Here is a 17715-nt window from a genome sequence, read left to right as displayed (position 1 = left end):
TGGTATTTTAACTTTAGTTGTAATCAGAAATAAACTGCTCAAAGAACTGTTATTGAAAATAAGTACTTTTCACACCATTTACATCTGTATACTGCTGTTTTTACTGTCCTAAAAACAGGCTGATGTCTTCCTTGTTCTGAGTTCTGAATGTGTAGCTTGTTTAGTGTGTTGTGATTCAACAGCAGCTTAGCTTAGCCAGAGCCGTTTGAGCTTAGCTGGCGACTGACGTATTCCTGTGGGCACAGGTTAGTCAGAAACTCCAATATTGACGTAATTAAACCGGGAAGTAGATGACTGTCCAAACCGTCCATTCGCTGTAGGCTTTGAAAGGGGAATTCTGTAAAAGAAAATATATTGCTTGGCATTGAATTTTATTTATGCTCTAACAGCAACATTACACACTAACTAAAGTTTAAAAAAGGGTACTTTAACTGTGGTTTATGTACTGTACTGTACTATGAACCTTCTAGAACAGTTGCTTTTAGTTCAAGCTGTTGAAACTCTTCCATACATGTGTGGTGTAGTCTGTATTTTCTGGCACTGAAAATACACTGGCACAAGTTTCATTCGTTGCTGTTCCTGAATTTTCATGATAAAGCCATCACCTGACATGGCTCACAAAAAAGGCAAGCAAGCTAAACAGGCCAATTTCTCAAATGAGCCTACATTGATGTCACTCTGGTGACCGTGACCCCTTTCAATCACAGCTGCAGCAGTTTTCCCACAGTCCCTGAAACCTTAAACTGCATTCATGTGGGTACTGCAGCATGAAACGCTGGTATAAACATCAATAACTGTCAATACAATATTGCTCAACACTACTGCTAATAAAAATGAACTCAAAATAAGTGCCACACTTACTGTCAAGAAATGCCTCAAGGAATCTTACACCTAGCAAAGCTGAAAACATGTACATTAAATATTGGAGATTGAAAATGTCCTGCATGCATAAAACGCAAGGCAATGTCGCGTTAGTTTGTCATTAGTAACTGTTGAAACAATCTTTCTTTCCTAAATTACTAAATTTTAATTTAATACTTTATCTTGCTGCACTGGTATATTTCGATGATAATAATGTGCAATACTGTTATAATATAAAGAGTCATCAAATGTAACCTTTGGAAATCTTACTTCCACACAACACAGCATGTAATGACCTCAAAAGTTTACCATCTCAGGTCTGAACAAACCTGAGATTGGAATGAGATTGGGATTATTTAAATGGTTTCTGTCTGGATTTACTGCTGTTGAGTGTGCACGACTGTTCATGCTAGACCACCAATCTAAAGTGAACCAAGTCCAATGTTGGGAATGGCAAGATTTTCCCTTCACACACCAGCTAGGCCAAGCTCCAGGCTCCAATTGCCCTGCCATTTTTAGACTAACAAGTGCTTTCACGAGAAAAGAGAATAAAGCCTTTTTCACACAGAAATTACGGAATACACGGAAAATGCATCATTTCATGTAAATGGTTCATTTATACTGCCAATGATTTTCCGGAATCTGTGTGTGTATTCACACAGATGCTATAAAGATCCTGTAAAGATGTGTGACGTGTTTAAAGTCCTCCACTTGGTAGGTTTTGTCTCTGCAGCGTCTGAAGTTTGCTTATTATCCGTTATTTCTCTCTCCAAAAACCATGTGCATGCATTTTTGTTTATGATACAGTGTTTCCCACAGGAATTTGAGGAGACTGTGGTGGTGATGACGTCACCCGCTAATTAGCATATATGTGACGTCATCATGTCGTGTTTGCGTTTGATCTAGTGTTGGCACCTGAAATATGTTTCACTTCTACTCTTTGATCTGTATCTGTATTATATATCAAATTATATTTTAAGCCGAATTAAGCTGTTTTAAATAGTGAAATTAAAATGTAAATGGGAATCATGAAAATTATATTTGTGGGGGCCAGTGTTGATTCTGTGGTGGGCCACCACAAATAAATCAATGTATGGGAAACACTGTGATAAGATTATAAAGGAGTGCGAGACGCGCTGTAGTAGTATGCTGCAAGTATGATCTCAGCGAATATTTGAATATATCCAAAAGCCAGAGGGCGCTCTTGTGCAGAAACTCAATGTGCTGCTGAATGATCTCAGCTCCAGCGCGGATATTGACGAGCTCCCTGATCTCTGCTTCACTCCCTATGGCACACCCCAGGCTTAGCTCATTTCTGCATCTTGTTCTCACACAACGCTTTCCGTGTAACTTACGGCAATGGGACGTGTTTGTGTTCACACAGAAGCCTGACTGTCAATTTTACAAATATTTTCTGGGACCAAAGTCCTGTGTGAATGAGGTTCAAACAACACATCAGTGTACATCCGTATTATCATAATATCACAAGCAAGGCATACACCACATCCGACTCGCGCCACAAGCAAAGTACATGAACTCAGACAACCAGTGGGCCATGTACACAAAGACTGAACAATTCAGATATTTCCTATATACAATTATTAAACATGTTTTCCACAATCAGGCCCAATGCAAACTAAATGCTTTACATGCTTTTAGGATTCTTCTGAAATTTCCTCCCTTGATTGTTATCTCTCATGCCTCCATAAACATGTTGCGCGGCAACTTCTCGTGAATGTCACAGGGTGCAGAGCTCAAAATCTCTTCAGTGGAATTTGATTTGCCTGGGCACATTTACCATGCGAGAATATTCTTCCTCCCCTATACTGACACCACACACCAGGCATGTTCAGACATATCCATTCAATACATTCATACAGCACAATAACCTAAAGCTGCTGTGCTTCTAGTGAGTACATTAAAATGAAAGCTTTTGGGCTCAGACATGCATTTTACATAAACAAAACCTTACCCTGTTAATCCCAGCGTTCATTTTTGCTTTTGATAAAATAATATAATTTTATGGGGAGCCTTTCATGATGCAATCTTACAGATCAATAAAAGTCAGCAACCCCCCACGGTAGGCAGCTGCCATGTTTCTCAGCCCCCATCTTTCACTTCAGAGCCAGGGCTCTCCATAGGGATTGAGGGCTTGAGCCTGTCTGGAGAACAAATTGGTTGCACTCATCTCATTCATGTGCATATGCTCAAATTCATTTTTGCGTGACCACAATCTTGTTGGTTTGTGCAATGTGGAGACTGATTGATACTAGTTACAGCATCATTAGCAAAAGCTTTGCTAACTATGCATCACTGGTATATAAAGGAATATTATGTTAGAGCGGTTGGTTTTTAGTACCCGTTCTGCGTTTTGTTATGAAGAATACGTTTTTCTAGTACTGTGAGTGGGTGTTCAACAAACTCAATTTAGATCAAATTAGATCTGTCAGTGATACAGCATTTGAGCTAAGGTGAAAAGCTAAAAACATTTAGCAGGTTATTTAATAGAACTAACGGAAACATTGCAGTCACAGCAGGCCACTGTGCTGAGTTGGCTTCACCTCAGAACCATGCAGGCAACGACACTCAAAACGTTTTTGGACTAACTCTATGAATAGGTTTCAAGACTTAGCAAGCCACTGGATATTCCACCAGATGGTAAGGATGCATCGAATGTTCTGCAACTGAACCGATTTGGATGAAAATAGCAAAAAAGCTTACAATTTGCCAGGTTTGCTGCATTTATATAGCACGTGTGCCTCACGCTGTATGGTGGTTGTTATTTGAACGCATCATCAAAGACATTATTGTTTGGTTAAATTTATTCTGTCGTAGGGGTGCACCGATAAATGCCGATATACACTAATATTACATGGCCGATAACTATTCTGAATTGCACAGGCTTGCACAGATATTATTCACAGCTGTTTCATGTAATAAGTTTTTTTATAAGCAAGTCCTTATCGATCTGAAATCACTGTTAGTTTGAGTCGTTTATAACATACATTTGAAAAAGCAACACTCGTCAAACATAATCATTCTACATATTCTTTATTATCATGAATTCTGTGTAATTAAACCTAAAAAAATAAGGCTACTAACCAAAAGCACTATTTTTTTGTATAATTTAATGCGTATCATAGCTGCATGTGTATGGTTCTTCGTCTGGAGCGCACATTGAGTTTCTGCACAAGAGCGCCCTCTGGCTTTTGGATGGAGCGACATTTTACTGTAATTCATTGAGAGGCATAGCAAGCATCATCGGCCGATATATCGGTGCTCCCTATTCGGTCTTTTCACTTATTTGGCCGAACACCGAAAATGCGTTTATACTTGGGTGAAAGGAAACATTGTGATTTCAATTCTCAAAAAAGTCAATATCTGTTTTGGGGGGGGTAATAAGTGTGATACAAGATTTATAGTAGTTGTTTCGTTTGGAGTTTAAGCTTATGACCACTAGATTGCATTTTTCTTATCTCTGAACTTAAAGAGTGACAGGAAGTACTAGCATAGGGGCATGGCCCAATTTTTTTTGCTAAGGTTTGCTTATGGTGTGGTGTGTTCTTCACAGCTTTTCTAAAATTATATCCCATTATATTCCCAATGCAGCAAATACCCCAATAAATCACCTCATTCAACAGTATCGCAAAATTGCAAAGGCGCATGGCAACCGTTGATCTATATTCTATAGCAAGAATATTGCCGATACACAGCCATATTTAATATCATAGTAATAATAGTTTCAGTTGCCGAACATGGTGTACATCCCTAAAAGAAAGGCACAATGTTTTTTAAGAGCTCTGCGTACGATATCCCCTATCTGGTTCGCATACGCAGCCTCGGTTGAGAGTGCATGTTTTGTTGATCAGGTCCGCCTGGCCTCCTTCCTCCCCAGCTGGACTTGTTTCCAGTACACCAGCTGAATCACCACTGTTGCATAACAACATTTAGGAGCTTTGTAACTCACACACTTGGGTTGTACTGATGACAATAAACACCACAGCAACATGGATAAGATCTGTAACACTTGCATGCAGAGGCGTGATGACTGTTTAGGTCGTGCAATCCCGCAGCAAACAGAAACTAGTTTTTAATGTAAACAACCGCAGAAAAAGCAGCTGATCGCCTTTTCACCCCACACATTGTTTGGAAACATCAACGGACGTCTGCGAAGCTGTTGGACAAATTTGCAAGAACATACCGGGTGACAAATCTATAGAGATTTGGGTTTTTGGCTTTTTGCTTTGAAACTAATGGTTGTTTTTAAGCTGTTGCTGTAGAGAAGTACAGCAAGGAGGTGTGGAGCATTTTCCTCCACCGAACTATTGAGAGAATGTATGATAAACACAAAACTCAAGCCAGCAATGAGATCACTGCACACAACTCCAATTACAATTGACAGAAGAAAACGATGAAGGAAGAGCCGAGCAAGAACATAAAAGCACCATCATCCCATATGCATCCCATATTGCAACGAGTTGTTTCTTAAACTCCATATTACCAGGAAAACTACAAAGGCCTGTGAAGCGCTCTTCAAAAGCAAACACTGGCATGCATTCAATATCTTCATTGTGATGACATAAGAACTTCCAAGAAAGGTGAATTAAAGGCAGCTGCCTTCAACAATACTGCAGCCATAGGGCCCCCAAACCAATGACGACGGCAAATATTACATCATTAGCGCCTTTCACAAAACCCTGTGGATGTTAAGTTGAAACTTGCACGCAAAGGGAAGTTGCCAGCAAGTTATGTTTGGACATAAGAGTCCTCTTATAAAGGTCCTTAGAATTAAGTGCCTTTGGCAGCATGTAGTAACAACTCTAAAGTACAAAATAATCACATAGGCTGTTTCCTGCAAAGATGTGGTCACACATGCTACAGTGTGCGCGCAATACACATGCAAAATAAAATGCTTTGACAGGTAGTTTCTCTTCCTCATTCTGGCCAGCCAAAACATGTCACTTAAATCTTCATGTCAGATTAGTTTATTATTATACTGGATATTCTTGTGGGCTATGACAATGTGTATTCTTCAAATATTTAAATGTCAATAAAATGGGACCATGATCGTCACTAAAAACAAGACACCTGAATCTTGACAATATCATACATGAATGGTTTTGGTAACACAACTAACACAGGCTCAAATACACTGGGGCATATCCACTTCACATTACTAATCTTCAGGACAGCTTATATCTTTTAAACTAGATACCTCTTTTAACACTTATCACTAAATATGGCAAATGTCTTGTTTAAAATGCTCAAACAATAGATTTAAAACCAGAACTGTGTATTTACTGATGGGTAACTACTTCAAATGTGTACATCCTCTTTAATGTTGTTCCTGCATGCACAAATTCTTACCAACACCGAATACATTATTGACCGTTTAAGCCATAATATTCAACAAGCAACACCAACTGAATTGGTTGACCAGCTTAACTATATTTTCAGTGAGAAGCTCAATAATAATATATTAAACAATATACCATATAACTGACATGTTATACTCAGTAGGTTAAACAACAAAATAGTGTTTGTTAAGTGGGGGTTTCCTGGCTTTTAAGCTGGACCCTTCAATAGCAGAGAGACATGAATCTATGACATTTCAAAACAAAATACGATGTGTAGCATTAATTCCTCACGCTCGTCTCAGCACCTGAACGTTAGTACTGATATTCAGATTAAATGATAAAGGTAAATACATTTTTACTTACCCAAATAAATGTCACCAAAGGATCCAGAACCAATTTTCCTTCCCAGTCTGTATCGGTTTCCTACTCTCAATTCCATGATAAATGGCTAAATATCAAAGCTAGCGATAAGGCTAGCTTTACCGGGAATAATGTTGAGTATATATGTTCTGTGTGTTTAATAAAAGCAAAGAAAACAACGAAAATCTCTCCTTTGTTAACAGTCTATTCTTCTGTCTCTTACAGCTTCCCTATACTGTTTGCTAGCTTGCTAATTCCCTTCACAGTCGCTATCCAACTTTCACCAATCGTTTTCTAACATTCCGAATCGCGCACCACCAAAATACTAGGCTTGTTTAAAAGAGTAAAGTGTGAACTTTATGCTCCAGTAATTTTTACCCTGAAAATAATTTGTTTAAAAAAGGATGAAGTCGGATTTTGCGAACGACTCCCTCCTACTTCCGACGGCCCTAGATCTACCATTGACTCTCTGTGTATCTTCTACAACAGAACCCAAGCTCCATCAGTTGACTAATCCAGTCAGTAAGTGACGTCACTTCCCGTAGAAACAGCGAACCAGTGGAAAATCTCGGGTTGAGACAACAAAACCTGTGCTTGAGTTTTTTTTTACTATTTAGTTTTTGACGTTTCAGATTAACTAACATTTGCATTGCTGGCATGTATAAATAATGTTTATGATTAGTTAAATACGCGTTTTATTACTAGAGCTTTTTATTTTGCACAGTTCACATAGATAAAAAACAAAGAAAGACAGAGATAAATATAGTATAAATGTGCATAAGGTCAGTTGATATAGGTCACAGTTAGATTGGGGCTTTAAATACGTTTAGTATTAGTGTCTTATTTAAGTTAATTGCTGAAAATACTAAAAATTACCCTTTTACATTGTTTACTAACTGTATTTATGTTGCTTCAGGATGGTAGGTAACTTGCAGAACCAGTTTGATACACAAGTCACAACCTATAAACACATAAGCAACATCCCTATGTAATACAGAAGACTACATTTGCAAATAGATGTTCTGCTAGCAGTCAAAAATTAAATAGAAAAATGTTTTGTTTATAGTTCTGCTTAAAGATAACAGTGTAGACATGTATTATATAGAGTAATTGATTGACACTTGATTATATACATATATATATATATATAATAAAAATTATATATGCTATAATAAAACAAACTAAAGCTAAGATATAGGAACAGATCTAATAAAGATTGACCTCTAATCATCAAATAATGCTTATTTACTTATTAAACTGGCTCTGATGTTATGAAACCAAAATATTTAATTACTATGTTTTCATGTACTGGGTAGTTTCTTTAAAACTAATAACATATGCTTATAATGACTTATAACCCCTGCAATAATAGATAGATAGAGGTATGCAGAGAAACAAGTATAGGCTAGCTGTGTTTAAACTATGTCTGAAACATTTCACATGACATATACAAGCTGCTCTGACCAATGCATTATTATAAATATTAGCACCTGAACCCATTTCAAGAATGATTTGAAGCAGATATTGTACTCATATTAGTGTAAAGTCAAAATTCTATGCTCATTTACGCCGGGTTAGGAAAATAATGACTAAAGATTGAAAATTTGTTACCACTTACTACAAATAATTTCAATTCCAGGCTAATATATCAGGTTATACTTTGTATTGCTTTTTGTTGTCATGTTTAGTGCAGTTAGCTGCTCTACTGTGTTAGTTATGTACAGTAACTACAATACTTTTTCATAACATATTCAGTATAGAATTAGGTCTTGCATGGCAAGTTTGCAAAAGGGTTTAGGACCACCCTTTCTGAAACATGATCTTTTTTTCTCTATGAAACACCCACAACGGCTGATATTGTATTTTGTAGACTACAATGGGTCAAAACACAGCCAATGCTCGAAGCAACAAAGATGAGAGTCACATGACCAAATTACTCAGCTTTCCTTTGCATGTTCTCAGTCACGTTGAGAGCAATGCGCTTGGAAAGTTTGTGCACACCAACTGTATACCAGACTGTAGTGCTGTGATAAACAACACTTTGTAAACACAGGAAAACAAGCTTTACCACTGAATCTTCATCTAGTTATTGTAGATGCTCTTAACCAGTGCTTTGTCAACATGAAGATTCTCAGTGAAGAGGAACCAATGAAAGGATGTTTGTTGATACTATTACTAATATAGAGAAATGTCAACTGTCAACAGTGTTTTAGGGAACTCACAGAACTAATGCACACTTAGGAAAACAACTTAGCTTAAAGTGGTCCCAAATACATGCTGTATTTAATTTAGTACCAATAGTGAAGTATGGGTCTAATTTATGCATTATACTATACAAAATTAGGCACTGCTTATGCAAATGTAATTGTTTTGCTTGTTATAAGTGTCTCATCATAATTTTATTATAACACTCTATCATATTTCTATTGCTTATCTTATATTACATCTTAGATATTATAAAAGTCTAAAATATAATTAAATAAGTGTAAAATAATACCACCATATCCAGCACATTGACATTGACTATTGGTATACACTGGCATCTAGTGGTGAATTATGTGCTGGTATAACTGCTTTATTTGAGACTGTATTTTATTAATTTAAAACAGAAACCGAAACATTTTTTAAAATTGTTTTTGATCACAGCTTGCCTTTTCAAAATACGTTTGATATTTCTGACTCAAAATAGTATCATAACTATAAATTAAAATAGTGTATACAGAGAATTTGTCAGTAAGTTAGACAGATGACACAAATAACACAAATTACCGTTCAACAGGAACATAATTAACTAAACACGTAGATTAATAAACCACAAAGGAAGACTTTATAAAACGGAATTAATCGTCACTGTTATTGTTTCCACACGGATGTATTTCACTGCGACACACACAACACTTCATGTGCCGCATAGAGCTGCTTAACATACTGTAAGTACTTTGATCTAACATTTAAAATAGATTTACAAGAACTATAAACTGACATTTTTGTTTAATAAACCATTGCATTTAAAAGCTTTGACAGACACCCTTAATAATTATATTATTTGGGTGGGCAACATTACATGGGAACAGGAGTCTCTTTGCTTCTAATGAACGCAGTGTCAAATATTTCCTTGAAGAATCTAGACAGTGGTATTGTATTTATATATATATATATATATATATTGGCTCTGTGTTTTGTTTCATTTTGTCCAGTTAGACCATGCTGTTATGCGCAGACATTTAAAGGGATAGTTCACCCAAAAATTCGGTAATCATTTTCTCACTTTCATGTTGTTACAACTCTGTATACATTTCTTTATTCTGATGAACACAAAGGAAGATATTTTGGGGGATGTTTGTAACCAAACCGATCATGAGCTCCATTCACTTCCATAGTAGGAAAAATAATACAATAGAAGTGAATGGGGCTCATGAACAGTTTGGTTACAAACTTTTTTTTGAATATCTTCCTTCGTGTTCATCAGAACAAAGAAATGTAAACAGGTTTGTAACAACATAAGAGTGAGTAAATCATGACAGTTTTTCAAAAAAAAAAATAATAATAATAATTTTAGTTAAACTATCCCAAGTTGTGTTAACCTAGAGACCAAAAATTCTGAGACAGCCAAAGTTGTACATATGTTTTATGTACCACCTATCTGTTGCATGTGAAATTTACATTGACGTTTCTTTTTAGATAGCTGCCATGACAAAACCTCGGGGGTTTGAGTTTTGGAGAAACACCCTGAAGGGCTCACGCTATGTTGTTGCCCCTATGGTGGACCAGAGCGAGCTGGCCTGGAGGCTGCTTAGCCGCAGACATGGTGCAGAGCTCTGTTACACACCTATGCTGCACGCACAAGTGTTTGTGAGGGATGCAAACTACCGCCGTGAAAATCTGTATAATGAAGTAAACCAAGAGGATCGACCTCTCATAGCACAGGTGGGTCATGGCTTCACATGCTTGAGTATTGATGGTTTTGTATTGCTATTTAATACAGTTTTGTATTGTATTTTCACAGTTCTGTGCAAATGATCCTGAAGTGTTTGTCCAGGCTGCTCTGCTTGCACAGGATTATTGCGATGCAATTGATTTAAATTTGGGTTGCCCCCAGATGATTGCAAAAAGAGGTACCAGAACTTATTTTTGATCAAGTCAAAACAACATGCCTGTATGTGCCCATTGTTTTTTTTTAATGTTTGTGATTTTCTTTTAAGGCCATTATGGTGTGTTTCTTCAAGATGAGTGGGAACTTCTCGAGAAAATGAGTACGTTTTGAGGAAATAAGTAAAGGTTTTAGTATAGCTGGATAAAGATGAGAGTTTGAGTCTAATTCAGTTGCTGTCATTTTCAGTTAAATTGGCAGATGAAAAACTTTCTGTTCCAATCACTTGCAAAATCAGGGTCTTCCCAGAGATGGAAAAAACAGTCAGATATGCAAAAATGCTGGAAAAGGCTGGATGCCAGGTAAAGTGTTTTGGATTATTTTTACTGCCATATAACAGATGCTTTATACAACGTGCCTTACCAAACAATACATGCCATGACATCATAGACTGAACCAAATGGATCGAGTTGATCGTCAAGTTAACAGGTCTCCAGATCTGCAATTGAACTTTAGTCGCTACCTTTTGCATTTTTCACAGCTCCTCACAGTTCACGGGAGAACCAAAGATCAAAAGGGGGCTTTGACTGGCATTGCATGCTGGAAGCATATCAAAGCTGTACGGTAAGATCCCATTTTGAGGAAAATCATTTGTTACCGACTGTTATCAGTATTGCTGTTTGTAGGCTTTTCTGCATTTGTAAAATTATATCTCACCTGTATAGGGAGGCTGTGAACATTCCTGTGTTTGCCAATGGAAATATCCAGCACCTGAGTGATGTGCATCGCTGTATGGAGGAGACTGGAGTACAAGGAGTGATGAGTGCTGGTAGGGCTGTATTCTTGTGCAGAAAGTTAATGCAGTTGTCATAGAAAAAAGTTTATTTTATGAACACTTAACATTCACAGAGGGAAATCTCCACAACCCTGCCCTGTTTGAAGGCCGTAGCCCACCTGTATGGGAGATGGCTGAGGAATACCTCGAGGTGGTGGAGAAACACCCACCCTGCAGTTTGTCTTACGTCCGTGCTCACCTCTTCAAATTGTGGCACCACACGTATGTCCTTCATTAATTCTTATTAGTGATACTGACACATGATTCGTGATACTGTTCACACAAACTACATATTAGGATTTCCATCTTTTTGTATTCATACAATTTAATAATAAGAAACTATACTAAACTTTAGAAGGATAATAGTGATTTCTATAATAATAATATTTCTATATTACTACGGACCTAGATCTATACTTTATTGAATGTTTATATACCCTCTCATTTAATTTGATAGATATTGGCTGTTTTTGTTAGATCTTAAAAAGCTGTGCCAGATGTGTCACATATTGTGAGGTTTTTCCTCGCAATAATACAGTTAAAATATTAAACGTTTATATTTATGTGTTCAGCTTAGACCCTTTTATAATGTGGATAACTAAACAGAAAATCGCACAGTCTACTAAACTTTCCTGTCGCATTCATAACACATGCCCCTATTTTTTTGGGAGTGGCTTCAATATGTTTTCGAAAAACACATTTTTGCTTGTCCATCCCCACATTGGGTCGAGAATATTTATTTTTACTGAAACGTTCATTGTGGGTTCAGTTGTCACATCTATAGCCCTGAAATTGCCTTACAACAGGCTACAGATACACCAAGACTTGCGGGAGGAGTTGGCCAAAGCGAAAAATGTAGATGGCATAGCAGAGGTTAACAGACAACTAAAACAACGCTGCCAGGTAAGGTAACTTATGTTGAGTTTTTTTTTTACTGTTGTGGGTTGTTTCAATTCACTACCCTTTTGTGTTGTTTGTGTACAAAAAAGCCACTAAATTAAACAACTGTAAAAAATTATCAGATTAATTTTTAAAAATTAATTTTTAAAAAATTAATCTGAAAATTATTTTTCATAAAGCTGTTAATCAACATCAGTACTGATCAGAACTACCAAATGTTTAAAAAAATTTCATGATTTTAACTCTTTAATTGCCAAGTGGTGTCACTGATTTAGGGGACAAAAACCCAAGTTGACAAGTTTCAATATAAAAAGTGATTGTGGACTGGATTTTTTAAAACCTTTTTACAGTTTTGGGCACAACTCAATGTACAAGACAGAAATTAAGCTGTTTTTTGCACAGGGCTACTAAAGGGTTTATGGTGCCACATGGTGATCAACAATAAAAATGACAAATTTGACCTCTTAGCAAAAGGAAAAACACCAACAATCAAGAATGCAAAGCCATGACACCATATAATCATGCAATCAAAAAATGTCGTTATAAAAGTCAGTGGGGCAAAAATACCACAAACAACTAATTAGGGAGGAAAAAATCTTGATGCTGCACAAAAACTAAAAATGCATCAAACCCAATGTTTTTACCAATCTTTGACAAGCTCAAGACTGTGAAAAAGGTTTTAAAAAATCCAGTCCACAATCACTTTTTTTATTGAAAATCTGTACTTTTGTGTTTTTTCCCATCAAATCAGTGCCAGCATTTATGAACTTGGCAATTAAAGAGTTAAAATCATGGACATTTTGTATGAATGAATGATTTTTACAGCCGTTTAATTTGATGGCTTAATTTGACAAGAACAACCCGAAAGGGTAGTTAATTTGCCCACGGTATATTGTTGAGTTTTGGGGAAAATTTCAAAGCATTTTCTCAAAATATGTGGCAATATAAGGTTTGTCACCAGAAATCATTCCATTTACCGAAACCATAGACTGTAAAAAAAGATGGACGTAGTGTCCGTGACGTCACCCATTGGTTTTTGAAGCTTAAAGTAGCGTCATCGCGCATCATTCGCGGATATCCGAAAATGGGTAAAGAGGCGGGACGTGGGTGAAGCTGAGGTGCCTGGTTGCTGAAACCACGCCCGCCTAGCTCGATTCTAGTGAACTTTAAAACTTTAAAACTTAATATCATTTAAAAGGATGTTACAAAAAAATTCACCTCACTCACAGTTGTCATGAAGGGCAAACTTAGCTATACAGACCAAAAACTATTTTTGTACCAGGCTGTAAACATAATATTTTCTACTGTAAAGTTGGCTATTTTAACATATGGAAATTGACTCCCTTTTGGAGCCTGCCTCTAGCGGCCAGTCGATGAATTGCAGTTCCGTATTGGCTTCATCAGAGAGATCGGAAGGTTGCCCCTCGGCTGAAACACAGAGAAAGTTGTGGCCAAATTAAGACATAAAAAACAAAAATGTCCAAAAAGGTCTCTTTGAGGAATTTCTTAAACTGATCTTTCTTTTTCTGCTCCAGGAGGAGATGGCTAAAGATGAGTCTGAATGGACTCAAACTGGACTGCCCTTCCCTCACTGGATCTGTCAACCTTACGTCAGACCACCGTAATGACCTATTTTCTATTTGGATCTTGTGTGATTGTGGAAATGATGTTGCTACCACGTTTTGTTGTTTTGCTGAGAATGAATCATTACTATCAATATAGAAATAATTACGATCACATCAGTCAAGTAATACAAAAGCTTACATTTCTAACAGTTCTGTCCACAATGTGATTTACATGATAATGTGTGGTATATTTTGCAGACCAAAAGATCCAAGCTCAGAAAATGGACAGACAGCACAAAAGACAAAAGCTGTGTGCGTAAAGAGGGCACACGAGGATAGCGATGGACCCCCCAACGACTCGCTCTCCAAAAACAAACAGAAAAAGCAAGCACGTAACCCCTACAAAAACTTCTGTCCAGAGCTGAAACGTAAGGGGATTATGTGACATCACTTGAGATTTGACTTAAAGGTGCATTGTGGGGTTTTAGCCGCATCTAGCGGTGAGATTGTGAATTGCAGCTCACCCCTCAATTTTCGAAACGCATATGGTAGGACAAATGTGTCGTCATCTGGGACAATGTAGTAACAAAACGGAACAGTTTGTCCTTTTAGGGCTACTGTAGAAACATGGCGGCGACTTCCATGCAGGGAGACCCGCGGTGTATGGAGATAAAAATGGCTTATACTTGAGTAATAAAAAGAATACAGTTCATTACAGTTCCAAATTCTGCCCTGGACACCCTTGATGTAAGGTCTTTATGCACCACTGATAATATTATTGTTTATATTATATTGCATTTTTGTCAAGATATCCTTCTAAAAGTTACACATTGCACCTTTAATGGAAAAAAAAAGTGAGCTGTTAGGAGGAATAACTTTGCTCATTTGTATTCCACAGCCAAATACATCAGATGTGAACAGTGTGGTAATCCTAAAGTAAGTTTTATTTTGGATTTATAACTGTACTGTTTAGTACAAAAACTTTTTTTATACTGTAAAGCACTTGTAAGGAAAGTAAACTGATGTTTTGTTTCTCCATCAGGGGAATAAATGTGTTTTCAACTTGTGCCGTGGCTGCTGCAAGAAAAAGGCTTTCAAGGAAGTGGCTGACTGTCCTGGTTTGTACATCAACCAGTCTGCTCATGTGTTTCAATGCATATGAACCACAAAGCGTTTTCGATACTTGCAGCAACTCTGCAGAAGTTTCTTAGAATTTTAGCACGCTGATTTTTAAGTAGCATTTATTTTATAGTGTATAATGCAAATAAAATGTTCTAACAGTGTACTGTTATGGTATTAAAACATTTACTAGCAAAGTAAATTACATTTCCTTATCCTTTGTTTCCATATAGGTCATGGCCTGAAATTCAAAACCAAGGCTTTGAGACAAAGCAACTCAGAAACGGGCAGTGGGCTTACAAATGGAAAACCAAACAATCAGACTGACGTTTCCCCGGCAGTCCCTGATGTCAACATCACTTGTCCTAAAGAAGGCTTTGTACTGGATTTGGGCGACAATGGCATCTGAACACTGCATTTAGTCCGGCACACTTTTAAATGTGCCTGGATGAAATTTTGAATGCACATGACAGTAACTTAACCGAACGTGCAAAGCTTCTGTAACTCGTATAACAGCCATTAAGGTAAAGCAACATCTGTTAGGTACATCCCTTCAATTCTGAGCTATTAAGAGTTGTGATATATCCTTGCTGCTGCTAACTTATCCGTCATTCACACAAATAGAGCCATTGTCAATATGTCTCATGAATGACCACTTTCTTTGGTGAATGTATCCTTGTTGTTTTAATATTGCTTTTTACAAAAGTAAAATATGTCTTTTTACTTTTTATCACTGGGTAGAAATTGCATTTTAAACCCTCTGCTGTGTCTGTCCTCTGTAAGAGTTGGATGTTCATTTTGGGAAATTATGTGGCATCAACACTGATCTTTACAACAGACTTCATGCAAACTCTATTTAAAATCATATTTATTGTCTTCCAACGTAAAAAATTATGACAGTTGTGTGCTGCAACATTCAAACACCCTGGCTTTTTAAGCATTTCTACTGTATGGACATTTTTTTTACTACTGTCCTGTACTGTCAAGATCACATTGTATGCATGGTCATTTGACAGTTTTACACCCATGACATTTATTTTAGATTTTTACACTACAAAGGATTTCATCTTCAGTTATTTTTGTAAGATGCTAATACAGATGCTTCACTAAAAGGCCACAATTTTAAGAATTTGAACCGCCATCCCCACAATAGGCTTTGTGCCCAGCTGCACTGCTTCCTGGGCTTCGGCCAGCTCCTTGTTTCCTGTCTGCCATTGTTGGACGGGCTGATTGATCCAGGTGTGCCTGACCTCAGTAGTCGCAACAATAATCAGACACACCTGGATTAGTCAGTTTGTCCGGTGATGGCGGACAGGGGGCGGGGAGCTGGCTGAGGTTCAGAAAGTGGTGCAGCTGGGCATAACGCCTATTTATGCTGTTCAAAAACAGCAGTTGTTTTGTATTTAAAAAAAACACACCAGTTATATTTACACAGTGTAATTTTCTGCATCGACATAAGCAATGGTCATCTCAGTGCCTTATTGCAAAAGTCATGGGTCAGTTCCTAAAAAAAAAACATGTCCGTGAGCATCTCCACTACTGCCTGTAAATGTAAACATGTTGGCTGTGTGTAAATAGATGTGCGTTACTGTGTGTGGATTGAGTGCTTTTCAAAATTTTTACTACCCATTAGTTTCTTACATTGCTATTCATGCTGTTGAATTTTTTGCTCAAATAAATTTTTGTAATTCTAAAAGAAAAACAAATTATGTTGCACTTACTTTATAATATAAGATGATCATTTCTGTGCACGTGCATGTATTGTTTTTCAAGTCCTTGAAAGAAAGTCTACCTAGGTTTAATATCTCATGATGACTAAGTAACTTAGTTTAAACAGTACATAACATGAGAGCAGTAGCTAACTAAAAACACTCGACAGAGTGTATGAATGAGCTTAAAGTTCACCCAAAAATGAAAAATTTGTCGTCTCACTTCTCTTCAAGTTGTTCCAAGCAGATAAGGGGCACCATTTAGTTCTATAGACGGTTTCATCGGAGGCACATGCGGTGACGCAAACGTGTCTGGTCTGAAATTTACTTCCGGTTTTTGTTTGTTTAATGGTCTGACTAGTTGCTAAAACTGAACTCTTTAACAAATAACTCATCAAAAATAACAAATGTTTTGGTTTCCTAGGTAATCTTCATGTTGTTTATTTGGCTTGTTATATAAATAAACTACTTTAAAGCAACACTATGTTTCCATGTAAAAATGACTTACAGCTCCCCCATGTGGTTGAAAAGTGCAACAGTGCCTGGTATCAGACACTCTTCTGCAGGCAGGGGGAGGGGCGAGGCTGTGTGCTCTACCCTCCACCGCCACTTTCAGAGTGTGCTTGTAGCAGCTAGGAGGCTGCTCAGGTTGCAGCAACAGTACAATGAGTCCAGTTAAAAGTTGTTCTATCAATGAAATAATTTTAGAGACATTATTTAAAGGTAAAAAAACTACATAGTGTTGCTTTAAAAGGACTTTGTTGTTATTTATTCTTAGCAGAGTTTACCCGAAGTTATGTGTTTTTCACGAAAGCGGCTTGTTTATGTTGTTACTGCTGAAACCATCTTTAGTAGGAAAAATAATACAATGGAAGTCAATGGTGCCCCACATATGTTAGATTACATTACTTTTTAAGAT

General features: G+C 37.1%; 2 protein-coding genes across 7 annotated transcripts in view; one reads left to right on the top strand and one right to left on the bottom strand.

Moving 5' to 3' along the window:
• The window catches only part of csnk1da (casein kinase 1, delta a), a 28154-nt gene extending 21058 nt beyond the window's left edge, over nt 1-7096 (bottom strand). For 2 of the 4 annotated variants that reach the window (XM_073857157.1, XM_073857158.1), the window contains exon 1: nt 6582-7096. In XM_073857157.1, coding sequence (XP_073713258.1) covers nt 6582-6657 — 76 coding nt within the window. In that variant the 5' untranslated portion in view covers nt 6658-7096. The remainder of the gene's footprint in view (nt 1-6581) is intronic. The other 2 variants (XM_073857155.1, XM_073857156.1) reach the window with 1 other exon arrangement.
• Nucleotides 7097-9361: 2265 nt separating this feature from the next.
• Nucleotides 9362-15817, top strand: dus1l (dihydrouridine synthase 1-like (S. cerevisiae)). 3 transcript variants are annotated; one of them, XM_055192833.2, is made up of 14 exons: nt 9362-9508; nt 10260-10505; nt 10585-10693; nt 10781-10831; nt 10918-11030; nt 11210-11292; nt 11394-11497; nt 11578-11725; nt 12310-12406; nt 13939-14024; nt 14227-14396; nt 14867-14904; nt 15011-15086; nt 15321-15817. In XM_055192833.2, the coding sequence occupies exons 2-14, from the start codon at nt 10269-10271 to the stop codon at nt 15494-15496; spliced, it is 1488 nt and encodes a 495-aa protein (XP_055048808.2). In that variant the 5' UTR covers nt 9362-9508; nt 10260-10268; the 3' UTR covers nt 15497-15817. The 3 variants fall into 3 exon arrangements, with proteins under 3 accessions (XP_055048808.2, XP_055048826.2, XP_055048816.2); XM_055192851.2 differs by having other exon boundaries at nt 9419-9508; nt 10264-10505; XM_055192841.2 differs by lacking the exon at nt 9362-9508 and adding an exon at nt 9695-9712.
• The last annotated feature ends 1898 nt before the right edge of the window (nt 15818-17715 follow it).

Source organism: Misgurnus anguillicaudatus, chromosome 19 (assembly GCF_027580225.2).
Source record: "Misgurnus anguillicaudatus chromosome 19, ASM2758022v2, whole genome shotgun sequence".
NCBI lineage: Eukaryota > Metazoa > Chordata > Actinopteri > Cypriniformes > Cobitidae > Misgurnus > Misgurnus anguillicaudatus.
The sequence above is the reverse complement of the archived record's forward strand: the minus strand, read 5'-3'. Positions and strand labels throughout refer to the sequence as shown.

What these genes read in the sequence shown, in the direction of transcription:
- dus1l (XM_055192833.2), top strand. Translation starts at nt 10,269, where the DNA reads ATGACAAAACCTCGGGGGTTTGAGTTTTGGAGAAACACCCTGAAGGGC. An exon ending in AACTAAAACAACGCTGCCAG is followed by an intron (nt 12,407 to 13,938) that starts GTAAGGTAACTT and finishes TTTCTGCTCCAG; the next exon opens with GAGGAGATGGCTAAAGATGA. An exon ending in GGAAGTGGCTGACTGTCCTG is followed by an intron (nt 15,087 to 15,320) that starts GTTTGTACATCA and finishes GTTTCCATATAG; the next exon opens with GTCATGGCCTGAAATTCAAA.